Source organism: Hemitrygon akajei, chromosome 23, assembly GCF_048418815.1.
Source record: "Hemitrygon akajei chromosome 23, sHemAka1.3, whole genome shotgun sequence".
NCBI classification, from domain to species: Eukaryota; Metazoa; Chordata; class Chondrichthyes; order Myliobatiformes; family Dasyatidae; genus Hemitrygon; species Hemitrygon akajei.
In genome coordinates this window covers 57424100-57447373 of record NC_133146.1, presented here as the reverse complement: position 1 = coordinate 57447373, position 23274 = coordinate 57424100, and the positions used below count along the sequence as shown (strand labels likewise).

General features: G+C 39.3%; 1 protein-coding gene across 4 annotated transcripts in view; it reads right to left on the bottom strand.

Moving 5' to 3' along the window:
* Positions 1 to 1897: 1897 nt before the first annotated feature.
* Positions 1898 to 23274, bottom strand: part of vti1a (vesicle transport through interaction with t-SNAREs 1A) — a 331465-nt gene continuing 310088 nt past the window's right edge. For 3 of the 4 annotated variants that reach the window (XM_073027727.1, XM_073027731.1, XM_073027728.1), the window contains one exon: positions 2608 to 4073. In XM_073027727.1, coding sequence (XP_072883828.1) covers positions 3980 to 4073 — 94 coding nt within the window. In that variant the 3' untranslated portion in view covers positions 2608 to 3979. Of the gene's footprint in view, positions 4074 to 23274 lie in introns of all 4 variants that reach the window. The other variant, XM_073027730.1, reaches the window with a different exon arrangement.

Here is a 23274-nt window from a genome sequence, read left to right as displayed (position 1 = left end):
TGTGCACTGGGAAATTGGGCTCATCCTATACCTGGGCACTGGAGATCCCTTCAGTGGGAGCCTATTGTCATTCTTTGGGGAGGATCAATTTGACAGCTAGTTAGTAGCTGGTAGAATAGCTGCAGCGGGCACATCCACACATTCCCGGTTTCTGCATCTCAGCTTACCTCTGCTCTGTATCTGGACTCACCACCGTGTCGGCTGTGTTCCACCATGTCTTAAAGTGAGGATACATTTTCTTAGAATTGGGTCTCCCAGAAAGGTATGTTAATTTGTTATATTATAATTTTATTGCATTTAATTGACTCATGTTTTATATGCCTTGAACTTTTAAATGTTTAATTTTTTTTTACCAGAACTTCAATAGCTCTGATCGTGGGGGAGGTCCAGGAGGACAGCAGGGCTGATAAAACACGAAGCACAGGCCAAGTCCAGCATGATCTGGTCCATTACAGTCCATTTTGTGGTAGTGCTAAACACATTTTTCCCTTCTACTGCAAGATAATTATGACAGATATAATAGTGTATGAGGATTAACTGGTACCAAGCCCGAGTGCAGTTGATGCTGATGAATTCGCACTTAGGTGAACTTCAATGACAATATAATCATTTTCAGACCATAATCTCATTGAATGATGGAACAAGCCTGAAGGAGCTCAATTGCAGATGCCAAAAGAATGAATGAAATCTGCAAAACATTGGGCTGAATAGTGTTTCCCTGAGACCAGAGGTTCTAAAAGGAATTACTATTTTTGCATGTGGAAAGGTTCTGATAGTCAGACACCACTGCCTCTGAGCTCTAGCTCTGCCACCACCAAGTCTAGACTCAGAATGAAAGGCAGTGGCAAAACGCTGCTTTGCTGAGCTGAGGAGAAAGATATATTTCTCACCTGGTCCTCACCTTCATGCTGGGAGAGCCCATTAATTGGATTGGTATTGCCCACCCCGTCGAACAAGGTAACTACAGGTAAGTAGATGATTCATTTTTGCCTTAATTTAGTTTTTCTTAATTATTCAAATCAATTTAAACAGTGATGTCCCCTACCATGAGAAACATTAAAACTCTCTAAAAGCCTCTGACAGCAGTGAGGTTTCAAATGGGTTCTGGGGCTGAAAAGCATGAAGCCTTCCTGTTGCATGGCATCAGCTCTCCTGTGCAGGATGGTTGTCCCATACAGAGGGCCAGTTTTTTTGACACTACATGTCCAAAAAAATTCAGGCCAAATAGGTGGGCAGGGAACATGGGCAGCAGGCCAGCTCCCAAACAATCAGGCCCTCCTTATAAACATCCTTCAAGACAGTCATTAAAGTAGTCTTTATGGGTTGACTAAGTTAGACTTCATGCAGTGAGATATTGCTGCCAACTGCAAAGGTTCTTGTTAGTATTTCAATTATTTAAAGTCTTCATTATTGGAAAATCACACACATATATCTGAAGCAGTGTGACTTCAATCAAACTCTGGATCTAAAATATAAATAAGAATGGCAATTTTTGATAAATTTAAATTATATTGTAGAATGACATTGCTTTACTAATTAGAATTGCAGTCATGACCCACTGTATCCAGTGAATTGGACATTTTTGTTTTACCAGCTCTGTAAAAAGATAATATTCAACAACTGTGATCTATGGTGGGATTAGAATTTCAGGGGTCAAAAAGGGATTTTGATTTTCAGAGTCTGGATAGAACTGCTTTAAAATCTCACGAGCTCACTTTAAAAATGAATGAGAAAATAGGTTATCCAGGAGTCATTGTAAAAAAAAATCAATAGACAGTATATATCCACTTGGGTTATCAAAATCCTTGAATTTGAAGAAAAAAAACACTTTAGGTATCATACAGTGCAGGCTTTGAAATGCGATCACTCAGTATAGCACAAAAAAAAAGCAACACACTTTATTCCTTTGGAATGTAATAGTGTAATTGATATATTAAATTACATACATATTCCATATACCTAATGTAGAGCCACGAGGAGAAAGCAAACATAAAGGCAGGTTTCATAGCTTTTTGTACAAAATCAATTAAATAAATAAATGTGCAGGAAACATTCTACTGAAAATGGTCATTACAATAACAGCAAAATTCACACATAATTAAGCCTGCTTTCCGTAATGTGCGCAAAATGTGAGTGCATGAATATGTATTTTTTTTGAAATATCTCATTATTAGAAAATATAACCTAAAGTTAGCAGTAATTTATAAATCATGACACACTTCCAGGTTGCCAATTAACTATTAGTTCTTTCTTAAAGTGAGGTTTCATTCTCGATGCGGAGCTCACAGTCAAAGTCATGTAAAGGGGTTAAAATCTGAATTCATTAAACATTGAAGCATGTGTCTACCCACTGATTTTGTTGCCCCGAGAATAAGATATAACCTATTTTTGACAAGTTTTCATCTTCTCTGCGGAAGACAGCGAAACCCTCAACCACTACATGAAACCAAATAAGTCACAAGGAGGTTGGTAATGAATAATCCATTTTATATTCCAATGGTACCCGCAGCTTTGAGTGGTGGATTTCTGCCAGATAACACGGCTGCAAAGAAACCACATGACGCAGCTGATGTTTAAAGAAAACAGACATAAGCCCAGAACACATCATTAGCCACAAAACTGTTGTTTAATGCAATTTCTTAATGAACAAAATAGTTGATCCTAATAATGAAACAAAATAAAATGTTTAAACAGTAGCCAGGTTGCTGGTGATGCACAATTATTTCCTTGTCAAGTTTTTATGATTTAATGAGGTCCACTGGGACTGACATCTGTCAGTCAACCGTGACTTTTTGACACTATTACAACTTCAAATACATTTCCAGGCAGGCTGTTTTCTTCAGGTTTGAAATACTGAAATGATCTGACAGGTTTAAAAAAAAAAGAAAAAAAATGTATAGTGAAGAGAGCAATTTTTTTTTACAGTGGGCTAGACAATCTGTGCTGCCATGGTAATAAAAACTATAGAGGTCATTATCTGATGAAGTTTGTGGAATTGGTAGAATTTAAGATAATGATAACCTCAATGGGTTCTACCCACATGGGATGGTCAGATCTGCACAATTTTGTTCACTGTTAATTTCCGCCTTTGAAGCCCTCAGCTCTGAAGCAAAAGCAAAGAAAGCCCCCCACCAAGCCAGTTCCAAAATAAGACAATTCAGCCTGCCTTAAACAGAATATCAAATGCTCCTCATCATGTAGCTGTGGACTGACGTCAGGCATGCTCGAGGTTTTCTGACTTTACATGAAGCATTTAAAATTGTAGCAGTAGCTTTCAGAATGCCGATTTTCAGTTCTAATCTTCATAAATTTTAGCACAGCAACATTTAATTATAATACAATATTAGTACTGCAGGTAGGGCCCATTGGGTAATCATTTATTTCTAGTTATTTGTTTTGTATATGAATGTAATTTCCATAATGTTACATGATGTATTTGTGAGCGAGGGAGTGTCACAATCATTAATTAGGTGTGTACCTAAAATCTAAACCAAAGTAAAATCAGGAATTGGGCAATCCACTTGTCCTTTGGACCTAGGAGCTGTGCATGTCAGTGCGTCACTCTGTCTTTTTTTAAAGCTAACCACAGTTCTCCATCATTTATCCTCTGTAGATATAACCTGCAAGCTGTTGACAGATCTTACACACAGATACAAAGGCCTGTAGCGCACCAACATACAACCCCATCACAACAAGACTTAAAATGATTCTACTTTTCTCCCTCTTCTCCCAGCACTGAACAGCCGAGAAGTCCTCGTGATGGCAGATTCACTAAAAATCCCAGTCACTTTCTCAACAACAACAAATAGAATTAAGCAAACAATGATATAAAGTATTTTTTACACACTGTTTTGAGCCAGAGTCAATGCACAGTAGAGGAGAATCTGTCAGTGCAAGAAGATGATTCATGTGACCAATTTGTCCTAATTACACTGAACAAGCAGTTTGTCGTTATTAATCACCGAAGAATAGAGACGTATCAGTGGCCTCTGACAGCAAAATAAATGGCCAGTGCGATGGTAAGGAGAATGATGGCGCCCAGGATAAACATGAGGATCCGATTCTGGATGATCCTAGACAGGGAATTTTAAAAAGGGGGCAAAAGGGAGGAGACAAAAAAAAACAGTAAAGGGATTAGAAACTGCAACTAATAAAACCCTTATTCAGCTAACTTCAGTGATCAAAGATGTCAGTCCTCAGACTAGAGGTGCTCATGTAGATGTAACTTCTGAATTGCATTGAAGCTTGGAGTAACATCAAATAGAGGCAGGTTTATACTTTTACACTTCTACATGAAAATACACATATTGGATATAATTCCTGCTGTTTGCTGAACACTGTCAGCTCCTGTTTATAGCGATGGTTTGAAAATTACTTTCAAAGTGTACATTAAACAAACATATAAAGCACAAAATTGCAAGTATACTGAACTTAAAAAAGACAAGTGCACTAAGGTACCAAGCATGCAATTATTGTCGATTATGTGGATGTCAAACTCTTAAATGCCCAGTAGAGAAAGAAAGAAAATTGTACATACTGAAAATCTGTTTTAAAAAAAACAGGAAACACTGCAAATACACAGCAGGTCTGGACTATCATCTCAAAAGATTAAAGATAGGTTAACATTTCAGGTGTGGAACCTTTGGCAGACCAGTTTTGATCAAAGTCTACACACCTTAAATATTAATCTGTCTTTTCTCTTTACAGTCACTGATAGACCTGCTGTGCATTTCCTGTGTTTTAAGGCTTTATTTCTTAATGTCTAGGTTTTTAACAGGAAACAAATGAAAGAAAACATTGAGTGTATGTGAAAAGCATTATTTCTCACCAAACAAGCAGAAATTGGATTGGATTGCAAATGATATGTGTCAAATCACTAATACTCTCTATCCGACACTCCAAAGAGGCTGCTCTCTATCCAACTGACAGGTTACAAAATTATCACATTTGCTGACATGTCTTCCGCAAAACTGCTTTAGTTTTTGTCCACACTCTAAGCAGGAGATGAATGACCACCTCTGTCGCCATTCATCATTCACTGCGAGTGCTGGATCCATCTTGCTATCTGACTACTCCTGCCAGCAAGGATCAACACAAAACCTTCAGCAACCCCCAATGCTAGCCAGCTTGTGCCCTGACCACAGAAACAACAAAGGAAGTGTATAAATGCTCTTAGCCTTTCAGTATAATGAAACCTGCCTGCAGACCTGGGGTATTGTCAATGTTTTCAGGAAAGAACTCCTAGAACCAAACCACAAGTTGAAAAGGACGATAGCAGAGGAAGCATTGCTCCATTAAAGCTTCAGTATCTCTATTACTACCTTACACAAGCTACTTTCAAGTGTATCAAACTGCATAAAAACCTCCCCTGGACATTACATGGTTACTACAAGGTTTTGAGGTTTTTAGTTTCTGTCTTTTCTGGTATACAAATACTAAGTACAAACAGTTCAGCTTTTGAACAAAAGAATTCTGGAATTTCATCATAGAAACTGATTTTAAACATTTTATATAAATACAATTTGAAATTTAAGTAAATTCCTTACACCAGCTAGATTGTAAAGATAAATATACCTCTGAAAGCATTTATTAAAAGATAATCAGTATTTCTTCCTGCATTTAAAAGAAATACTAAAATGATATTATAATGCTAAGTTTACATTAAAAATAGTGGAGGGAAAATGATGCCAACCTACTTGTAATTTTTATTTTTTGTCTTTCAAGGAAACATGGTTTAAACAAATAAATCTATATATCAAATCAAAAATCACCTTAAGATATTTTGTATAAAATTTAACAATGCCATCATTAAATAGTTAAGATTTTGTTTGTAGTCCACAAATGTGGCAGCTTCATATTGAGTCTGTAACACGAAGATACTTTTTCACATAATTGAGTTTAAATCCACTTCTCTTTAAAAATTTAATTTACTTCCCTTGCCTATTTTTCAAGGACCATCTATATTCTGATATCCTTGCAGTCACTCTATTAAGAACCTGCTACACAGCCATTTAAATGGACTTGAAATCAAAACTATAGCAAGATGAAGGAGATGGCACAGGCTTAATTAAAATATGTGACTTTATATGTTACTGTTTTGCTCATCCGATATTAGTATTTCTTTTATAGCATGAGCAAGAGTAACTAATCAGTTCCTCAGGACACTTTTCCACAAAGATGCAATTAAATTCTGACTGCAGCAGGATTTCTTATTGCTTATATGCTTTGCATTCTTCTGTATCATCTTCAAGGCCATTGATGGTAGATATAACAGAAATCAATCTTTATGCCAGAACAAATCAACAAAATCTTGAAAATATCCGTTGCAGAAAAGCACAAAAAAATGACAGGCAGATCGATTCATTCACAAATGGCTCGATAACAAACTACGCCAATATCAAACACGTATTTGGTGTCCTACATAAACACGATAACTCATCAAAAAAATAAATAACCATCGAAGCCTTGGAAAATGCCTGTTAAAAATTCACAAAGTGGAATGAGTTGTGCAGGTAGTCTACTTCCTCTGTGATAAGTGCAAGCTATTGAACTGTAAATCAAGTAACACAGCATGTTGCTGTTTGTCCATTGAGAAGTCAGGCATAAACTTCTGTGTGAGACCTACAAATGGATAATTTGTGATCTGGTCATCAGCTGGGTAATGGGGACGGAAGCAACAGAGGTAGGCGCATGAGATACAGGGTTGATCCATATCCCACAGCAAAGGGAAGAGATGAAAGTGAAACAGTTGCTTGTTTATCTTCTGTCTGCCAGCTCATGAGTGAAACAAGAACTTGGATAATGGTTACCTGCTAGGAAATGCCGCCAATTCTCAATACATTTTTTGAATATAGGTTGTGACCCAAAAATAAAGCAATTGTGCATATAAATATCTAGGCATTCCAGTTATTGGAAATAATGGCTTAAAGTATCCAATTATACCATAATGGATTTAATTAAACTATCGACAGTCAGGAAGGTTAAAATTTGCACTGATTACAATGGTCAGACTGGCTAAATCTGAATCTACAAGTTGGCTAGTTTAGAAACCCAAATCTGAATTATTTTCTGAGCTAAGAATAGATGAGTTCATACTAATGTGAAACTACATGTGCATCAGGAACTTGGTCTGCTAATGTATTTTTATACCAATTGACAAGCTTTTATTTACTGCAATAAAAGAATGACATACAGAAGACCTCGCAACTTTCATTATGCTGAGTTTGGCATGTTATCAGCTATATTTCATTGGGATTTTGAGGAGATTTGATATGTCACCAAAGACTCTCGCAAATTTGGACAGATACACCATGGAGAGCATTCTAACTGGTTGCATCACCATCTAGTCTGTTTGAGGGGGGGAACCACTGCACAGGATTGAAAAAAGCTGCATAAAGTTGCACTATGGGCACTAGCCTCCCCAGCACCAAGGGAAGCTTCGAAAGGTAATACCTCAAAAAGGTAGCATCCATCATTAAGGACCCCCATCACCCACTCTTCTTATTGCTACCATCAAAGAGGAGATGCAGGAACCAGAAGACACACACTCTCTGTTTTAGGAACAGCTTCTTCCCCATCTGAATAGACAATGAACTCATAAACATTTCCTCAGTATTTTTTTTCTTTTCTTGCTTTCTTTCTGCACATTTATATTTTGTCATCAAAATTATACTCATGATACACAGTTACTTGCATGCAGTGACACAGCAGGCCAATATGTAATTCAGGCAAGTATTCAAATAACTATCCTAATCCAACCTGCACTTTGTTAGCTTTGTGAATACAGTATGTTGTCACCTGCCTCAATGTTGATGCAACTGAACACTGTGAATCTCCTGTACTTGACAGTAGATGCAAACCAAATCCACTTCTGAAATTCACAGAGTAATTAGTAACATGAAGCACCCTATTAATTACATAATTATTAATAATTACCAATCATCACCCATCCATTGAAATGTTTCCACACCTAATGATCTCACTTTAAGAACTCTTTACCTTGTTATTTATTGCTATTTATTTATATTTGCGATTGCAGAGTTTGTTGTCTTCTGCACTCTATTTGATCTTTCATTGAACCTGTTATACTTATTACTCTATAGATTTGCTGAGTATGCGCTCAAGAACATGAATCTTAGGTTTCTCATTCCTTCTGTATTGCATTAGACACTGACTTCTATCCACTTTTCTTCACCTTTCTCTATCGCTTCTTTATTATTTTCCAATTCTTGAATCTCTGGTTAAGTTAACTGCTTGATGGCTGTTCTAAGCACTCTGGTCTCAGACACCTGGTTTGCCTCAATACCACATTATCAGCTGAAACTTCCAGTAGTTTTGCAGACATTCTGAAGGGTAAATCTGGCTGAACTATGGACACTGAACAGAAAACTTAGCAAGCATTGGTGATATCAATAGACCATTTCCATTTCTTTTATAACGATTCAAGATTCTAAATATTGTAACATACTGCTTTCAAAATCCTGTTAAATTAATTGGGAAATGGGTTTCTTGTTCACCTTAACACAATACAAATTACAGTCAGATGGACTATCAGGTATACGTGGATGCATTAAAGTTTATCTTTGGATGATTTATTGGGCCCTGTACAGTTATATACAAATATAGTCCTTGTAAAATGATCTTACTTATTGGGTCAATTACCACTCTTTGTTCTCTGTTTCATGTACAGCTATGGGCCCCATCAAGACTTTTCCTGCCTGAAAAACTAGTCCTAGTCCGAGTATTAGTCACTCTTCTGAAGGCCCACACTGTCCATGACACCACAGGGTCATTGTCACCATTTTCTGAAAGACAGTTCTGGCAAAATGGCAGAATGGTCGAGGAAAAATCCAGCAACTCACTGCAGCCTTCAAATATCCAGCCATTCTGGACTGGAAATCCAGTGTCATTGGTTGAAGAGAACATCGCAGACAAATATTAGATTGTTAGGCTAATATGCTATTTAAAATCACATTTTAAATTAAATCAGTGGCATCCACAGTCTAAATTGAGTTAAAATCTGTTCTTGTACTTGTTTGTGGAAAAAACATACTCTAAAATGATGGCCACTCTCTCCTCCTCTGTGGAGAGATTTCAAGAAATGGGAGGAACAGCTTTATAATAGAGGTGAGAAAATATCTCACAAATACTGTACATACATAAATAACAAACATCTTTCTCCAAATTACTAGCAAGTTGTAATGTTTTCCAGTGACATACAAATAAGGAGGTGGAATAATATTTACACAGCACAGTTCTATGCTTTATTCAGCACATTATTTCACATCCGGTCTTGAAACACCAGATATACACTGCTTCTGCCCCCACATGTGGATATTTTTCGCTCCCTGCCTTGCTGGACCATGCAGTACACTCAGTCAAGATCAGGCAGGAAACTGATTTGATTTCAGGCCTTTATAACCATATAACTATATAACAATTACAGCACGGAAACAGGCCATCTCCGCCCTTGTAGTCCGTGCCAAACGCTTACTCTCACCTAGTCTCACTGACCCGCACTCAGCCCATAACCCTCCATTCCTTTCCTGTCCATATACCTATCCAAATTTTTTTATATCTGTTAATAAACAATTATTAAAAAATAAATTTGTTAATATTGTGTCTGGAAAACGAGAAGGAATGGACCTGGTCACCCTCAGCTCCTGTTGGGAAGCATCTGCATTCTCTCTGAGAACCTCGTAACTCTGCAGAAAGGAACACTGGTGCCTGTGGATACAGCACCAAATATTATTTGCTTTCAGGATATACTGTAAAGCATATACAGTACAATTGTTTAACCAAATAAGCTTTACTTAAACTCAGAATTGAGAAGCCTCTGTTAAGTCAGGGTTGACCATGGATGTGGCATCCTAGCTGTCTAGATATGCAAGCCTGGGCAGTACGATATGGAGAGCAAGCTGTTGCCCATGTAGCAAGCTCCCCCTCTCCATACACCTGATGAACTCAAAGGAACGGCGGAGACCAATACAGTTTGGCACCAGCGACGTTCCAGGAGTTGCCAGTCAGTGTAGGACTGCCTTACGGACCCCATCTCCGGATTTTTCCTTGGGGTTTATGACTGAAGCCTTCCCCATGAATGGGTATAGCCACAAGGCAGCAGAAGCTTGAGATCAGAGTTTTCCTTTTCCTAGATGAGGTGCAAATGAGCCCCATCTGCTCGAAAAAGAATTATATCAGCAATTATGACTAAGGCTACATCCACACTGGACCGGATAATTTTGAAAACGCCGGTTTCGCATAAAAACAATAGGCGTCCACACTGTGCGTTTTTGAAAATATCTCTATCCATGCTGAAACGGAGATTTCGGCGAATCTCCTCCTCCTGCGCATGCGCAGGACACATCTACCGAAAACAAGGGACATGTTTGGTGTCGAATCTCGCCGTAAAACTGCGCGTTTGTGTAGTTACAGACTAGAAAAACTCAAAACGATGGACAGCTGTTGGCTCTCACGCAGGAGAACTTAAAACTAAAAAAAACAAATACTGGAGCGTACGGCGGCAACCGACAGGGAGTTCACGGACAGATTGACCCGGCTGACAACGAACATTGAAAAACTGACTAACTCTGTTGCATTAATAAAGCACCTTGTTAAATGCATGAATGTTTTAATGTCTGCTTCAGTGTTATCTTGTATTTCCCTACAATGTTACATTAGGCTGTTACACATCCATTGTCAGAGAAGTACTTGCATAAATAGGTAAACCACCTTCATACGAGCAAGGACAGAAAACAGGGCAAAGTGAGTACACTTATTTATTCAGTAAGTTATGGGTCAAAGTATTTGTTGAGTACATTTCTAACTCTTCTGGCTTCAGTCTCTTTGGCGTCAGTTCTGAAGTTGTTAGGTTGCGTTCAAGAAAACAATGAAATGGCGCGCTGTCATCTGACAGCGTTTTCAGAAGTCTCTGGTTACCCCGTCCACACTGATCCGGCCAATCCGGCGTTTTCAAAAATACGCACTTTGGAGAGTGTTTCTGAAAAGCTCTGGTTTCGGGGGATGAAAATGCTGTTTTAGTGTGGACAGAGAGTAAAAACGAAGAGAAAAAGCTTCGGTTACAGATTTATCCGGCGTAGTGTGCATGTAGCCTAAGATCCAGTGTCTTTGAAAACCGAAAGAGGTGATCTGATTTGAGGCAACACAGCTAAGTATAATGCTGTTATAACACCAGTATCCATGGGTTCAATTCCACCATTGTCTGTAAGGCGTTTGAACGTTCTCCCTGTGGCTTTCCTCTGGGAGCTCCAGTTCCCTCCCATATTCCAAAGACGTACAGGTTAGTAGCTTAGTTGATCATATAGGTGTGATTGGGTGGTGCTGGCTCACTGGGCTAGAGGTCTGTAACCGTGCTGTATCTCTAAGTAAAAAAAAATATACACGTTTAAGCATTCAATTTTACTATTATTTTCATAGGGAATCTAACTTCATTTAGATTTAGAAGAAATCCTCAGGGCTCTTTTGACATAAATTCTTGGTGCTTTTGTTTTAAGTTGTCTGAATTGGTTGAACAGAGAACTTGCAGATAATGGTTTGTTTCCAAACAGTAATATGATATTTTGTGCCCAAGCACTAACAAAGAAAAAGCCAGCAAGGTGTGTTGTTTTGTCCTCTTGATGGACATTTTACTGTTGGCTTTGTGAGATAAAGAACAGACTAGTCATAGAAAGACCTGACCTGTGGCTTTTCATTCACTTGGGAGTATTGGGCTCGGGTTGTGGAGGGGGGAAGCTGTTCAAAGTCTAGTGGCTCTATTCACAATTGCCAAAGAGTGCAAAGATGCAAATCTTCAATAGTTCTCAAACTGAAATATACAAACACCTGGATTCAGGGAAGAAAACTAACCATCATGCATGTAGTTGGACAGACCAGACAAACATTCAAGTGTCTGCAGGATTTATACTAACAGTAAACAGAGTTTAATAGAGAAATTTCACATGAGCACGTCAGGAACTTTAAATCAGTTCATGCAGAGTGTAAAGTTTGTACAGTGGATTCTGGCTAATTGGGCCCAGTACATTTTGGCGCAATTAAGCGACTGCCCAATTAACCAAAATTTCATGGAAATAGTTAAAAACGTATAAAAAAGACAAACTGAGTAACAAATTATGTATTTAAATGAAATGTAGAACAAATTAGAACACTATCAATACCTCTACAGTACTATATAGTGTGTATTAGTTCCTAATTGTTATTGGCCGAGGAATTCATCCAGTGCATTTGTACACTGCCACATTCTTTTAATTGACTGTAAATGAACAAATTCAGAACAGACGCCTAGTGTAGATATGGACTGCCTTCATACAATGCTATAAACGATTACATCTTCCAAATCCTCATTTTCATTGCAACATTCAAGATGGTCATCAATACCTTTAAATTCTTCACAGTTCCTAACTTGTTGAAGCAGTGAAATAGTTTCATTTTCACTCTCGGCCATTTCTAGCATCTCCAAGCCTGAATGCTTGAAACCATAGTGAATAAAACAGGTCTGAATTGTCTTACGCTAACTATCAGTGACAAAAATCACTGCTTTTTGAACACAAGCACACACAACTGATGCTAATTTAAAAACTGTTTGCTCTAAGCACAGTGTAGTGTCTAACGACCACACAAGTGTCCGCATTTGACGCCAGTTAGAAACTGTCTGATAATAGTCTCCTGCTCAATTAAGTGGCATAGTGTCCCAAATAATCAAAGGGAATCCCAGCTATTTTCTTGATTAGTTTTTGTTCTTATCCCAAGTAAGCAGCTATCCCGATTAAACGATGGCCCAATTAACTGGAATCCACTGATTCATCCACTATCCAAGATAACAGAGGATTTCAGTTGTATTTATACAATGCAATCTAGTTTAAGGTCCTTGCTTATTTTATACAAAAACAAATGTCATTACATATGTGGCTTTGTGGTCGTGTCCAATTAACCCTCAGTGGGAAATGATTCCATTTTTAATGAGGTGTAAGTAAATACCAAAAGCAGACAAAGACCACAAGCTAGGCTTCTGCTGTCACTTTATAAGTACTGACACCGGAGGACTGGATCTTGTTTCGCCTTTTACAATGTGGGAACAAAAAAAATAACTCATGTAATAAGAGATTTGTGATAAAATAGATCCATTCTGTGCACTCCTTCCCTTAGTAAGTCTTACACTTTGCTGGGGAACTTTGAAAGGAACAAATCTGCACTTGTAATTGTTTTACCATAATGGATTTGGAATGCTGATGGAGTTAAATCTCCTGTGTTTGTTCAAACCTGTGACAGTAGGGGGTGAAAGCAAGAATAAGACCGGTAGGTGCATGCAGGCTAAGGAAATCTACCCCACCTTCGTTAGTTCCATTGATAAAGAGAACAATCCAACCAAAATTGGAGGGAGGGAGGGAGGGAGAGGGAGAGAGAGAGAGGGAGAGAGAGGGGGGAGAGCAAGAGGGGGGGGAGAGGGGGGAAGAGAGAGGGGGGAGAGGGGGAGGAGAGAGGAGGAGAGCGAGAGAAAGTGGGAGAGAGAATGAATCAAGTTACAGAGCAGAAAGTTAATACAATAATATCACTGGTGTAAGCCATTGTTGGTTTACTGAAATTTTAAAGTTTGAAATACTATACTTAAAAAAATCGCAAATGCTTATTATACTTGTATTGCAGGAGAAGTAAAATGGACCAAAATACCAATTTCAATCATGCAAGTGACTTCTTTCTATATATCAGTTGCAGATCAAACAGATGATAAAAAATATATTACATACAATAAAATGACATCACAAAATACAAGATGAAGAGTTTCAAAACCATTTCTTTTTAAAGCAAACATTCATAAATATTCAAGCTTTGCAGGTAATAATCCGGTCAGATGTCAGGAGAGAAACTGAAACCTTTTGCAGTAAGGTCTTTACACATAAACATCTCAATATGGACTGTTCCCCGCATTTTTCTAGGAACGTTAGTAGTTGCCTCCAGCACATTTTACAGCTGCAGCCTCCCAGCACGTTTTAGGTGGATGGATATTTTTTCATCAGTACAGTGCAGATTGGTTGATTTCCAAACTCGGCATCTCCTTGATGATCAGTCAGATGAAACCAAGGCTTATTCCCTGACTAGACTGAAATCAGAACAACACTCAGAACATGGCTTCTGTAATGTATTTGTATCACATCCACAGGTGTACAAGATGGGGCCAACTGCAACCAGAACATTGCTCGTCTCCATGCACCTCAGGCTAACAACATACACTCCAGGCAAATTATACTTTAATGACCATACAGTGAACTCACAGAAGTGTTCAAGAAACCTTTTCCTTTTTATCTTCAACATTATTCTTTACCTGCACTTACTCAAGACTTTTAGAGACAGCTTTCCTGATCCTCAAACAAATAATACTGGATCACTCAGGCAAAATTACTAAAAAATCAGATAGAAATGAGCTCAAACCTTTGACAAAACCCACCTTATTTTCTAGAATTTTTGGCACAGATTGTGTCTGGCAAAAGAAGAAAATACCTGCCTAGTTTCTCTTATCCTGTTCTAATTGCTTTGTACTGCTACATGAAGTGGCTGTTACTCGTGTGCAAGCCTCAATAATTATAGACCACTGAGGACACCAGACGCTGGCTCAAACTCAGACTCACTCTGTATACACATAAAGGTTGCCGAGACACAAAGAAGTCAACAAGGCTTTCACAGTGCTCCACTCATAAAGGCCTCCATGACAAAAAGAAGTCAACAAGGCCTTCCTGAAGCCTGAGAAGTGGAGGAACCACCTGTGCATTCTTTCTGCCCTGAGGAGATTCGGTAAGCATGCACAGACAGAAATCAAACCGAAACAAGGAAACAACCTCTCCCTCAATGTTGCAAAAAACAAAGGAGTTGGTTGTGGAGGGAGGAATGGAGACAGGCTAACCCTTATAGACATCAATGGATCTGTGGTTGAGAGGGTGAACAACTTTAGGTTCCTCGGCATCCACATCACCGAGGATCTCACGTGCTCTGTACATACCAGCTGTGTGGTGAAAAAGCACAACAGAGCCTCTTTCACCTCAGACAGTTGAAGAAGTTTGGTATGGGCCCTCCAAATTCTAAGAACTTTCTCTAGGGGCAGATTGACAGCATCCTCACTGGCTGCATCAATGTCTGGTATGGGAACTGCAGGACTCTGCAGATTGGTGCGGACAGCCCAGCACATCTGTAGATGTGAACTTCCCACTATTCAAGACAGTTACAAAGACAGGTGTGTAAAAAGGGCCCGAAGGATCATTGGAGACCCAAGTCACCCCAACCCCAAACTGTTCCAGTTGCTACCATTTGGAAACAGTACTGCAGCGTAAAAGCCAGGACCAACAGGCTTCGGGACAGCTTCTTCCACTAGGCCATCAGACTGATTAATTCATGCTGATGCTACTGTATTTCTATGTTATATTGACTGTTGTACATGATATTTATTATAACTCACTATAATTGTACATTTGCTCTATCCATGCGACTACCTTTCCTGTAATTTGCATTTCTTATCTTGCCGAGCGAGCAGCCTTGTCAACCGGCACACGGGTGTAATTGGGTGGCGTTGGTTCGTTGGGACCCAAGGGCCTGTTACTGTGCTGTATTTCTAAATAAATAAATAAACAAAACAATCTTAAAAAATATTCCCTTGTCTTGCTCTGTTCTTATTTCCTGGTACGTTAACGCTGCACGGTAGACTAGTGGTTAGCACAACACTTTACAGTACCAGCAATCAGGGTTCAATTCCCATCACTGTTCGTAAAGAGTTTGTTCGTTCTTCCCATGACCGCATGGGTTTCCTCTGAATGCTCCGGTTTCCTCCCACAGTCCAAAAGTTGGTAGATTAATTGGCCATTGTAAATATTGTAAATTGTCCCGTGACTAGGCTGGGGTTAAAATGGGGGATTGCTGGGGGGGGGGGGGGGGCTGCTCGAAGGGACAAAAAGGGCCTATTCTGCACTGTATATCAATCAATAAATAAAAATAAATGTTAGAACTTTAAGAGGAATTAGTTACAGCAAAATGATATTATTGTTAGGTTTCACTGCATTTTAAAACCATTGAATAACCTGGCTTAACAGTATACCCCTGCTCTTTTACAGCTTCAAAACACTTTGTGTTGCATCAGAATGAACGAAACAGCCATTGCTTGTTTACCTCAGAAAATAATCACATAACGTGAAAGAAAGCTGAAAATGTAGCAACTTCTCAAAAAAAACACTGCAATAAATGTCAGCGTTGGAAATAACGTGAAATGGCTTTAACAGAAGTAGTGTGTGAAATATCCACTGCTGTGACATGTTTGTGGCCACAGCCAGCACTTTGCTTGGCTCCTGCATTGTGCTTGTTTAAGAAACCTTCCACTTAAATCCATAGAGAAACACTTTTTAAGCAAGTTACAGAAATTATTAGGATTGGTGTGAATTTTGATAATCTTAATTATGAAATAAGTGAAGGAAAAGAAAAATGGGGGAGCAGAAATTTTAAAATTTCTAACGTCAATGACAAGCTATAGAATCAAGAATTCTGATTCTGTAGGCAGTACTTTAGGAGCTTACTCACACAACTGCAAAAGCAAAATGAAAAAAAAAGCACATTAAAATATAAACAAATGAAACCTAATTTTCCAGGAAGAATTTTCAGCACAAGTGGTCAATGAGCCAAAATTTTAAAATATTACAACAGATTTAGGAATCCAACAGTATTTTACGAAGGGTGATTGATAAGTTCGTGGCCTACGGTAGAAGGAGTCAATTTTAGAAAACTTAGCACATTTATTTTTCAACATAGTCCCCTCCTACATTTACACACTTAGTCCAGCGGTCGTGGAGCATACGGATCTTGGAAATAACATCCTTCTACCCTAGGCCATGAACTTATCAATCACCCCTGCTGTGGACACTTTCTGGAGGTCCAAGATCTGTATGCTCCACGAACGCTGGACTAAATGTATAAATGTAGGAGGGGACTATGTTGAAAAATAAATGTGCTAAGTTTTCTAAAATTGACTCCTTCTACCGTAGGCCACGAACTTAGCAATCACCCCTCGTATTTGCTTTGGGCTGAATCATGTAGCATTTGCCTTTGCATTTAGGCCTGAGGAAAACTATAAAGCCAATGGCACACAGAAGCCAAGCCTTCTTTTAAATTGTGTACTTCCTGTTCTTCGGGTAGTGGGATGAAGGTATTTCTCCAACAAAGGAAGGGAAAGGTACTCCTTTCCCCGCTAGCCTGTAGGTTGCCCTTGGGTAAGGAGTAGCACTTGCTTAGCCCCCTCCAAGGTCACATGAAGCTACGGGAGCAGGTGGTGGATGGTCATACGAGAAGCTGGTGCATATCACAAGTCCTAGTTATACAACCACTGACACTAGGGAGTCAATCTCTGAAGAGTATTGATAATGGCTGGGGTGACCTGTTTGTAAAGACACTGCCCAGAAGAAGGCAATGGCAGATCACTTCTGTAGAAAAAATTCCCAATAACATTCATGGTTGTGGATAGAAAACGTCATACATCATGTTCTAAAGTTTTGTTGACTTGTTTATGAAAAACATTTTTAATTGCCATTCTTATTTCTTTGGAGTCAATGAAGCTCAAACACTTCTTGAAGACCTTAGATTGGAAGAGCTGGTGGAAAAGAAGCTTGCTTGACCAGAGAAAAGTGGCATAGCAGAGAAGTTGGCATGCTACAGAACGGACCTTCCATTGTAGCTGTAGGACTCGGATGTGAAGAGTGTGATTTGGAGGGATCAGACCAGCATAACCAGACATAGGCCTGGGGCACCGGCTGCAAGGGAAACTATTGCCAGTCGCAACGATATCACTGCTGGTTTCAAGGAAGCCATTACCAATTAGTTTTCCTTGCCCTCAGGCTTTGCCAAGCATAATCCCATGTTGCTACTTTCTGCCTGGGTAACCTTCCATGTCATTAATGGCTTTTCCTCATTGCTAGATATCCTGTAGAAAACCCTACGCTCCTGCACTACGTCATCACAGGTCAATACATTCTGTTGTGTAGAAGTTGCTTTGAGTTCTGTGGTGGGTGCCTCTCTATAGCATTCTGCTGCTGTGTGATTCATGTATCATATGTGATGGGATTGTCACAAAGTCTTTCATTTGCTTGATTTGCCATTGCAGAATAATTCAGACAGACTGAGGGAGAGGGAGGCAGGTGTATTGGTTGGGGGTAAGGCAATTAAAATTCTGTATTACCATATAACAATTACAGCATGGAAACAGGCTATCTTGGCCCTTCTAGTCCGTGCTGACGATTACACTCACCTAGTCCCAGTGGCCTGCACTCAGCCCATAACCCTCCATTCCTTTCCTGTCCATATACCTATCCAATTTTACTTTAAATGACAAAATCGAACCTGCCTCTACCACTTCTACTGGAAGCTCAAATTACCTGGTTACATTAAAGGATTTCTTGGTCTATTCCTATCATCAACTTGTTCATCCCAATCTCTAGGTTTTTAGTATCATCCACAATTTCATCCTACGTTAACAGCCACTAGAAATTTGAATCCTGTATTTTAAATGTTATACTCTTGGCATTTGGGTCGCAAGATAGAGATGCGTGTCTACAAAAGGAGGTGTAAGACACTGCTTCCCTTCACTAGCCATCAGATCACCCTTGGGCAACGCGTAGCCCCTGCTTAGCCCCCCCCCCCCGATCAGGGTCACGTGAATGGCCGTATGAGTAGGAGGTAGATGGTCGTACGAGCAGCTGGTGCGTATCATAAGTCCTGGCTATGCGACCACTGATGCCAGGCTGACGATCACTGAAGAGTATTGATAATGGCTAGGGTCAACTGTATTGTAAAGGCACTGCATAAAGAAGGCAATCACAAACCATTTCTGTAGAGTTTGTCAAGAGCAAGCATGGTCATAGACCATGATCATCCATGTCATACAACATGGCATATAATAATGATAATTCTCGGTATAAGTCTTTATATATCGATAATAATGTGTAAAGGTTTATGCCAGGAAATTGCATTAGAAAATATACTTACGGCTTCTTTACGTGTTATATATCTATGTGTTATTATATTATATTCTTCTATATGCACAAAGTTTGAAGCATGTGGATCGATCTCTTGTTGAAGCCTTGATCATGATGTAGAAATAATAGGTATAATTCACCTAATGCTTAAGTAACTTCCCAGCTATATTTTAATGTATGTGGAGACACCTTTAATATACATGGCACACACTTCTGCCTAACTGACAGAAACTGGATTAACAGGTCATAATGTAAGATCTTCAATGTTAACTCAGCTAAACAAGGAATATACCCGCAAGTTCAGAACCATTTGTGATTCAGTGGGTTCCTATTGGAAACTGGGCTACCTCTCTAACATAGGCCTTAATGTGCTGCAGCTCATTGGTTGGAAGCACATACAATGGTGACAACTTTTATGAACTGTGAGCTTCAGTTTTTGCTCCTGATGAGCACTGTGGAATGGCTTAATCATGGTATTGGGCTCAATGAAGACATCCCAATGTGCTCAGTGGGTTTTGCATTAAACTGACCTGGGTAATTCCTCTCCCATTGATCTCCTTACCATTCCTCTGCATTTTCCACAGTGATCTTAATTCCCCCCCAGCCCCACTATTTTTCTCGAGCCCCATGACTATAAGGAGAACTAAATGAAATACCATTGGCCTGATTCTGGAGGTGTGGATGGGATTGGAGCGCACAAGGTGGTGGTGAGCAAGACTGCAGCTGCAGCTTGTAAATCTTCTTTGGCTAGTACTGCCTTTAAGTGGGGACAGAACATGCTCGGGAGTGCCTAAAGGAGGGGTTCCTAATCTGGGGTTCATGAACCCTTTCCATGGCATGAAAAAGGTTGGGAACCCCTGTCCTAAAGCAAGGATATCCCCTTTTGCTTTGTGAAAACTCATGTGACATTGGTGCAAATAGCGGCGTCAATATTTAATACATCAAAAATCGGTGAAATCCAATTTTGAGACATTGGAATTCTATAGTTTAATGTCAGAGGATACATACAATATACAACCTGAAATCATTGCTCTTCGCCGACATCCACGATACAGACGGAAAAAGCCCAAAGAATGGATGACAGAAGAATGTTAGAACCCCAAAGCCCCTCCCCACTCTGATGCACAAGCAGCAACAACAACATCAATCTTCCCCCTTGCTTCATCAAGCATCAGACCCCCCCCCCCACTATCTTCCATGTAATAGGAAGCCCACAGAGACCGTGATCAAAAAGTCCATCAAAAACTATTGTCCATCCTAACACTTCCACATCACAACAGGTTCCCTCACTCACTAATAAGGCAGAGCGATATTGCTCCTGCCACAGCGAGGGCGACCAACAGCTCACTGCAGCTTTGCTACTTCGAGGTCCCCCGACCTGAGAATCAGCAAACCCTCTCTCATCATCAGGAGAGAGAGGCGTGATTGAATTTTATTCCCATATGCTATCACGTTTCTTTCTGTGTCCAGCCTCTAATTTTTTTTTATACTAGTAATGCATTTTTCCCCTGTTGTTCCACTGCCCCTTGTTGAGCTCTTCATAAAAGTCCAAATATGTATTTATTTACGGGCACATCTTGGGCTAACCCGAGGGACTGGCCTAACTGGCCTAGTTTAGCAGTCCCCTTCTTTGCTACATTATTCGTTTATTTAACTACTGCAGAAGGAGGACCATTCTGCAAGGAAGAAGCAGTTTGCAGGAATGGAAAGAAGGGTAGCTCATAAACAAGATTCTCACCAAGTTCAATGTCAATTAAAAAATATGGTCGGCCAATGACTGAAACCAGAGTTGCAATTAAATGGGTGTAAAGCTAACAAACTTGGTGAGAAATGGGTTGTAACACGAGGTCTACAAAAATCGACACAAATAAAGCCAAAGGTATCTGGCAAGCATTCACTCAAAAAAACAAAATCTTTCAGCTTTGTGGAACAGCTGGATCTCAATTCACAATGCTGTTGAAAGGGTGTAACAATAACCAGGCAACTACTCCTTGAAACTATGCACTTCATAAATTTTTATTGTTTGCCAAGCATTGAAATCTCATTAGGGCTCATAATTCTGCCGTACTTTGTGACCCTCCCTGATAGCAAAGCTCAGGAATTCAGCGAGGACGTGCACTGCCGGCGAAGGTGCATGTCACGCTACTGTGCAAGGATTCGCTGCGCTCTAATTCACCGATACATCATGCTATCACGTAACAGTCTGACTATTTGTTTTACCATTTCAGCTGTAATTCATATTTGTGGCTTTTGCAGATATACAACATCCACTGTGACTACAGCATCTGTTCAGCAGTTGTACCGAATTTGATACCCACACTAGGTTTTGAGGCATTACATTATTCAAGTACCCCTTCAGGTTATGGAGGCATTTTCATAAAAAGCGTTAAAAAAACTGTTAAGGGCAAACAATGCAAAATGCTATCCTCCAGGATTACAGAAATGACCGATTCTGTGTTATAGTGCCTGAAGGCGAAAGCTGTGCTCAGAATGGTACACCAGAGGCCAATCCTGGGAAATGAGAACAAACAATGAATCTCTTTACCAGAGAAACACATTTTTCATTATATTTTTTATATTGTTATTTAATTACATATTTCACTGTTAAGACTACAGGCACCAAAACACATTTTATTTTTAATGGCAATGGTTTCTTTGGGCATCTCTATTGGAACAATATTAGTATAGCAACTATTTTGGAGTGATGACAGACCTGGGGTACAACACTGGGTTAGTTCTGATCTCTGGCAGAAGAAATCTAAGTCAGTGTATATGTGCAAGCAGTTCCTGCTCACCAGCATCTGAATAACAGTTCAATTTTAATGTTAATGTGCTGATAGAACAGCTGGTCCCTTGTTAACATTAAAAAAGATTAAAATGGATTTCGAAAAAAAATCCTATTCAGACAGCATGGTAGTGTAGTGGTGAGCACAACTCTTTACAGTACCAGGAATCCAGGTTCAATTCGTGATGCTGCCTGTAAGGAGTTTGTATATTCTCCCTGCGACCACATGGGTTCCCTTCGGGTGCTCCAGTTTCCTCCCACAGTCGGTTGGTACGTTAATCGGTCATTGTAAATTGTCCCGTGATTAGGCTAGGGTTAAATCGGCGGATTGCTGGGTGCCACAGCCTGACGGGCTGGATTGTGTGTGTCTGCACACTTGAAGTCTGCTTGCCATTTTGAATGTTTTGCACCTTGGCCCCAGAGGAACGCTGTCTCACTCAGCTGTATCTATGGGTGGTTTCAATGATAATTAAACTTGATTTGATTTGAAGGGCCTAGTCCATGCTATATCTCAATAAATAAATAAATAAAACCACGTATTAGCTCCTTAACTGCTACCTAGGAAACTTTCTGAACTATCCTTTAGTGTGAGGTCTTATCAATAAAATTCCTAGATTCAATCTGGGTAACTTCAAATTTAAAATATACTACCCTTGCATATCAATGCAATAAATCATACAAGTACAATCTACATGGTAAAAATACCTTATTTTGTGCAGCTCAATGATTTTATTGTTCAACTTAATTATTAATAATCTACAAGCACTGGTTACTTTTGCACGACACATGCCAACACCTCGGGTTGGAGGTGTGCTTAAGAGATGAAATTTGAGGTCAGTGGTGAACTTTGTTCTGTATTGTGGACTGAAACTCATCTGTCACTGGTTGATAACCACAGTCAATATTTGTATTATTATATTCTGTACCTGAGTAACGAACAGATGGGAGGGAAGTTTAAAATGCACATTTTGACAGAAAGGAAGACCTGATCTAAAGTCACACACTTGCATATTTAAAAGGGCCATTTAGTTTCAGAAAAAAAGTGTTCACTGTTATCAAAACTTAAGGACACACATCTAGAAAATTATTGCACAGATTTGAGGAAGTACATGCTCATTCCTAATAAAACAATAATGTCTTTTAATTTATTTTGGATTATGTGGGTATCAACTTTTTATTTCACCCCTTATCAATGGAACACACCTTCGCTCAACACTTTGCTGAATTTCAGGGTTAAGTTCCCTATATCTTCCTTATTATGCACATTTCACACATTCTTGTCCACTCCTGGCGAAAAGCTTCGATTGCTATTCCTATCTATTACTTGCCAAGTCCTGTAAAGTTGATACTTTGCCCATACGAATGAAAAAGAAAATATAGTGCCTTGATTGTTTTAATATCCAGAGTCCTACTGTGGAGAATCTTCTACTGGTGCTGATAATGGATGAGTATGTATGATAAATCAAACCAAAGTACAAT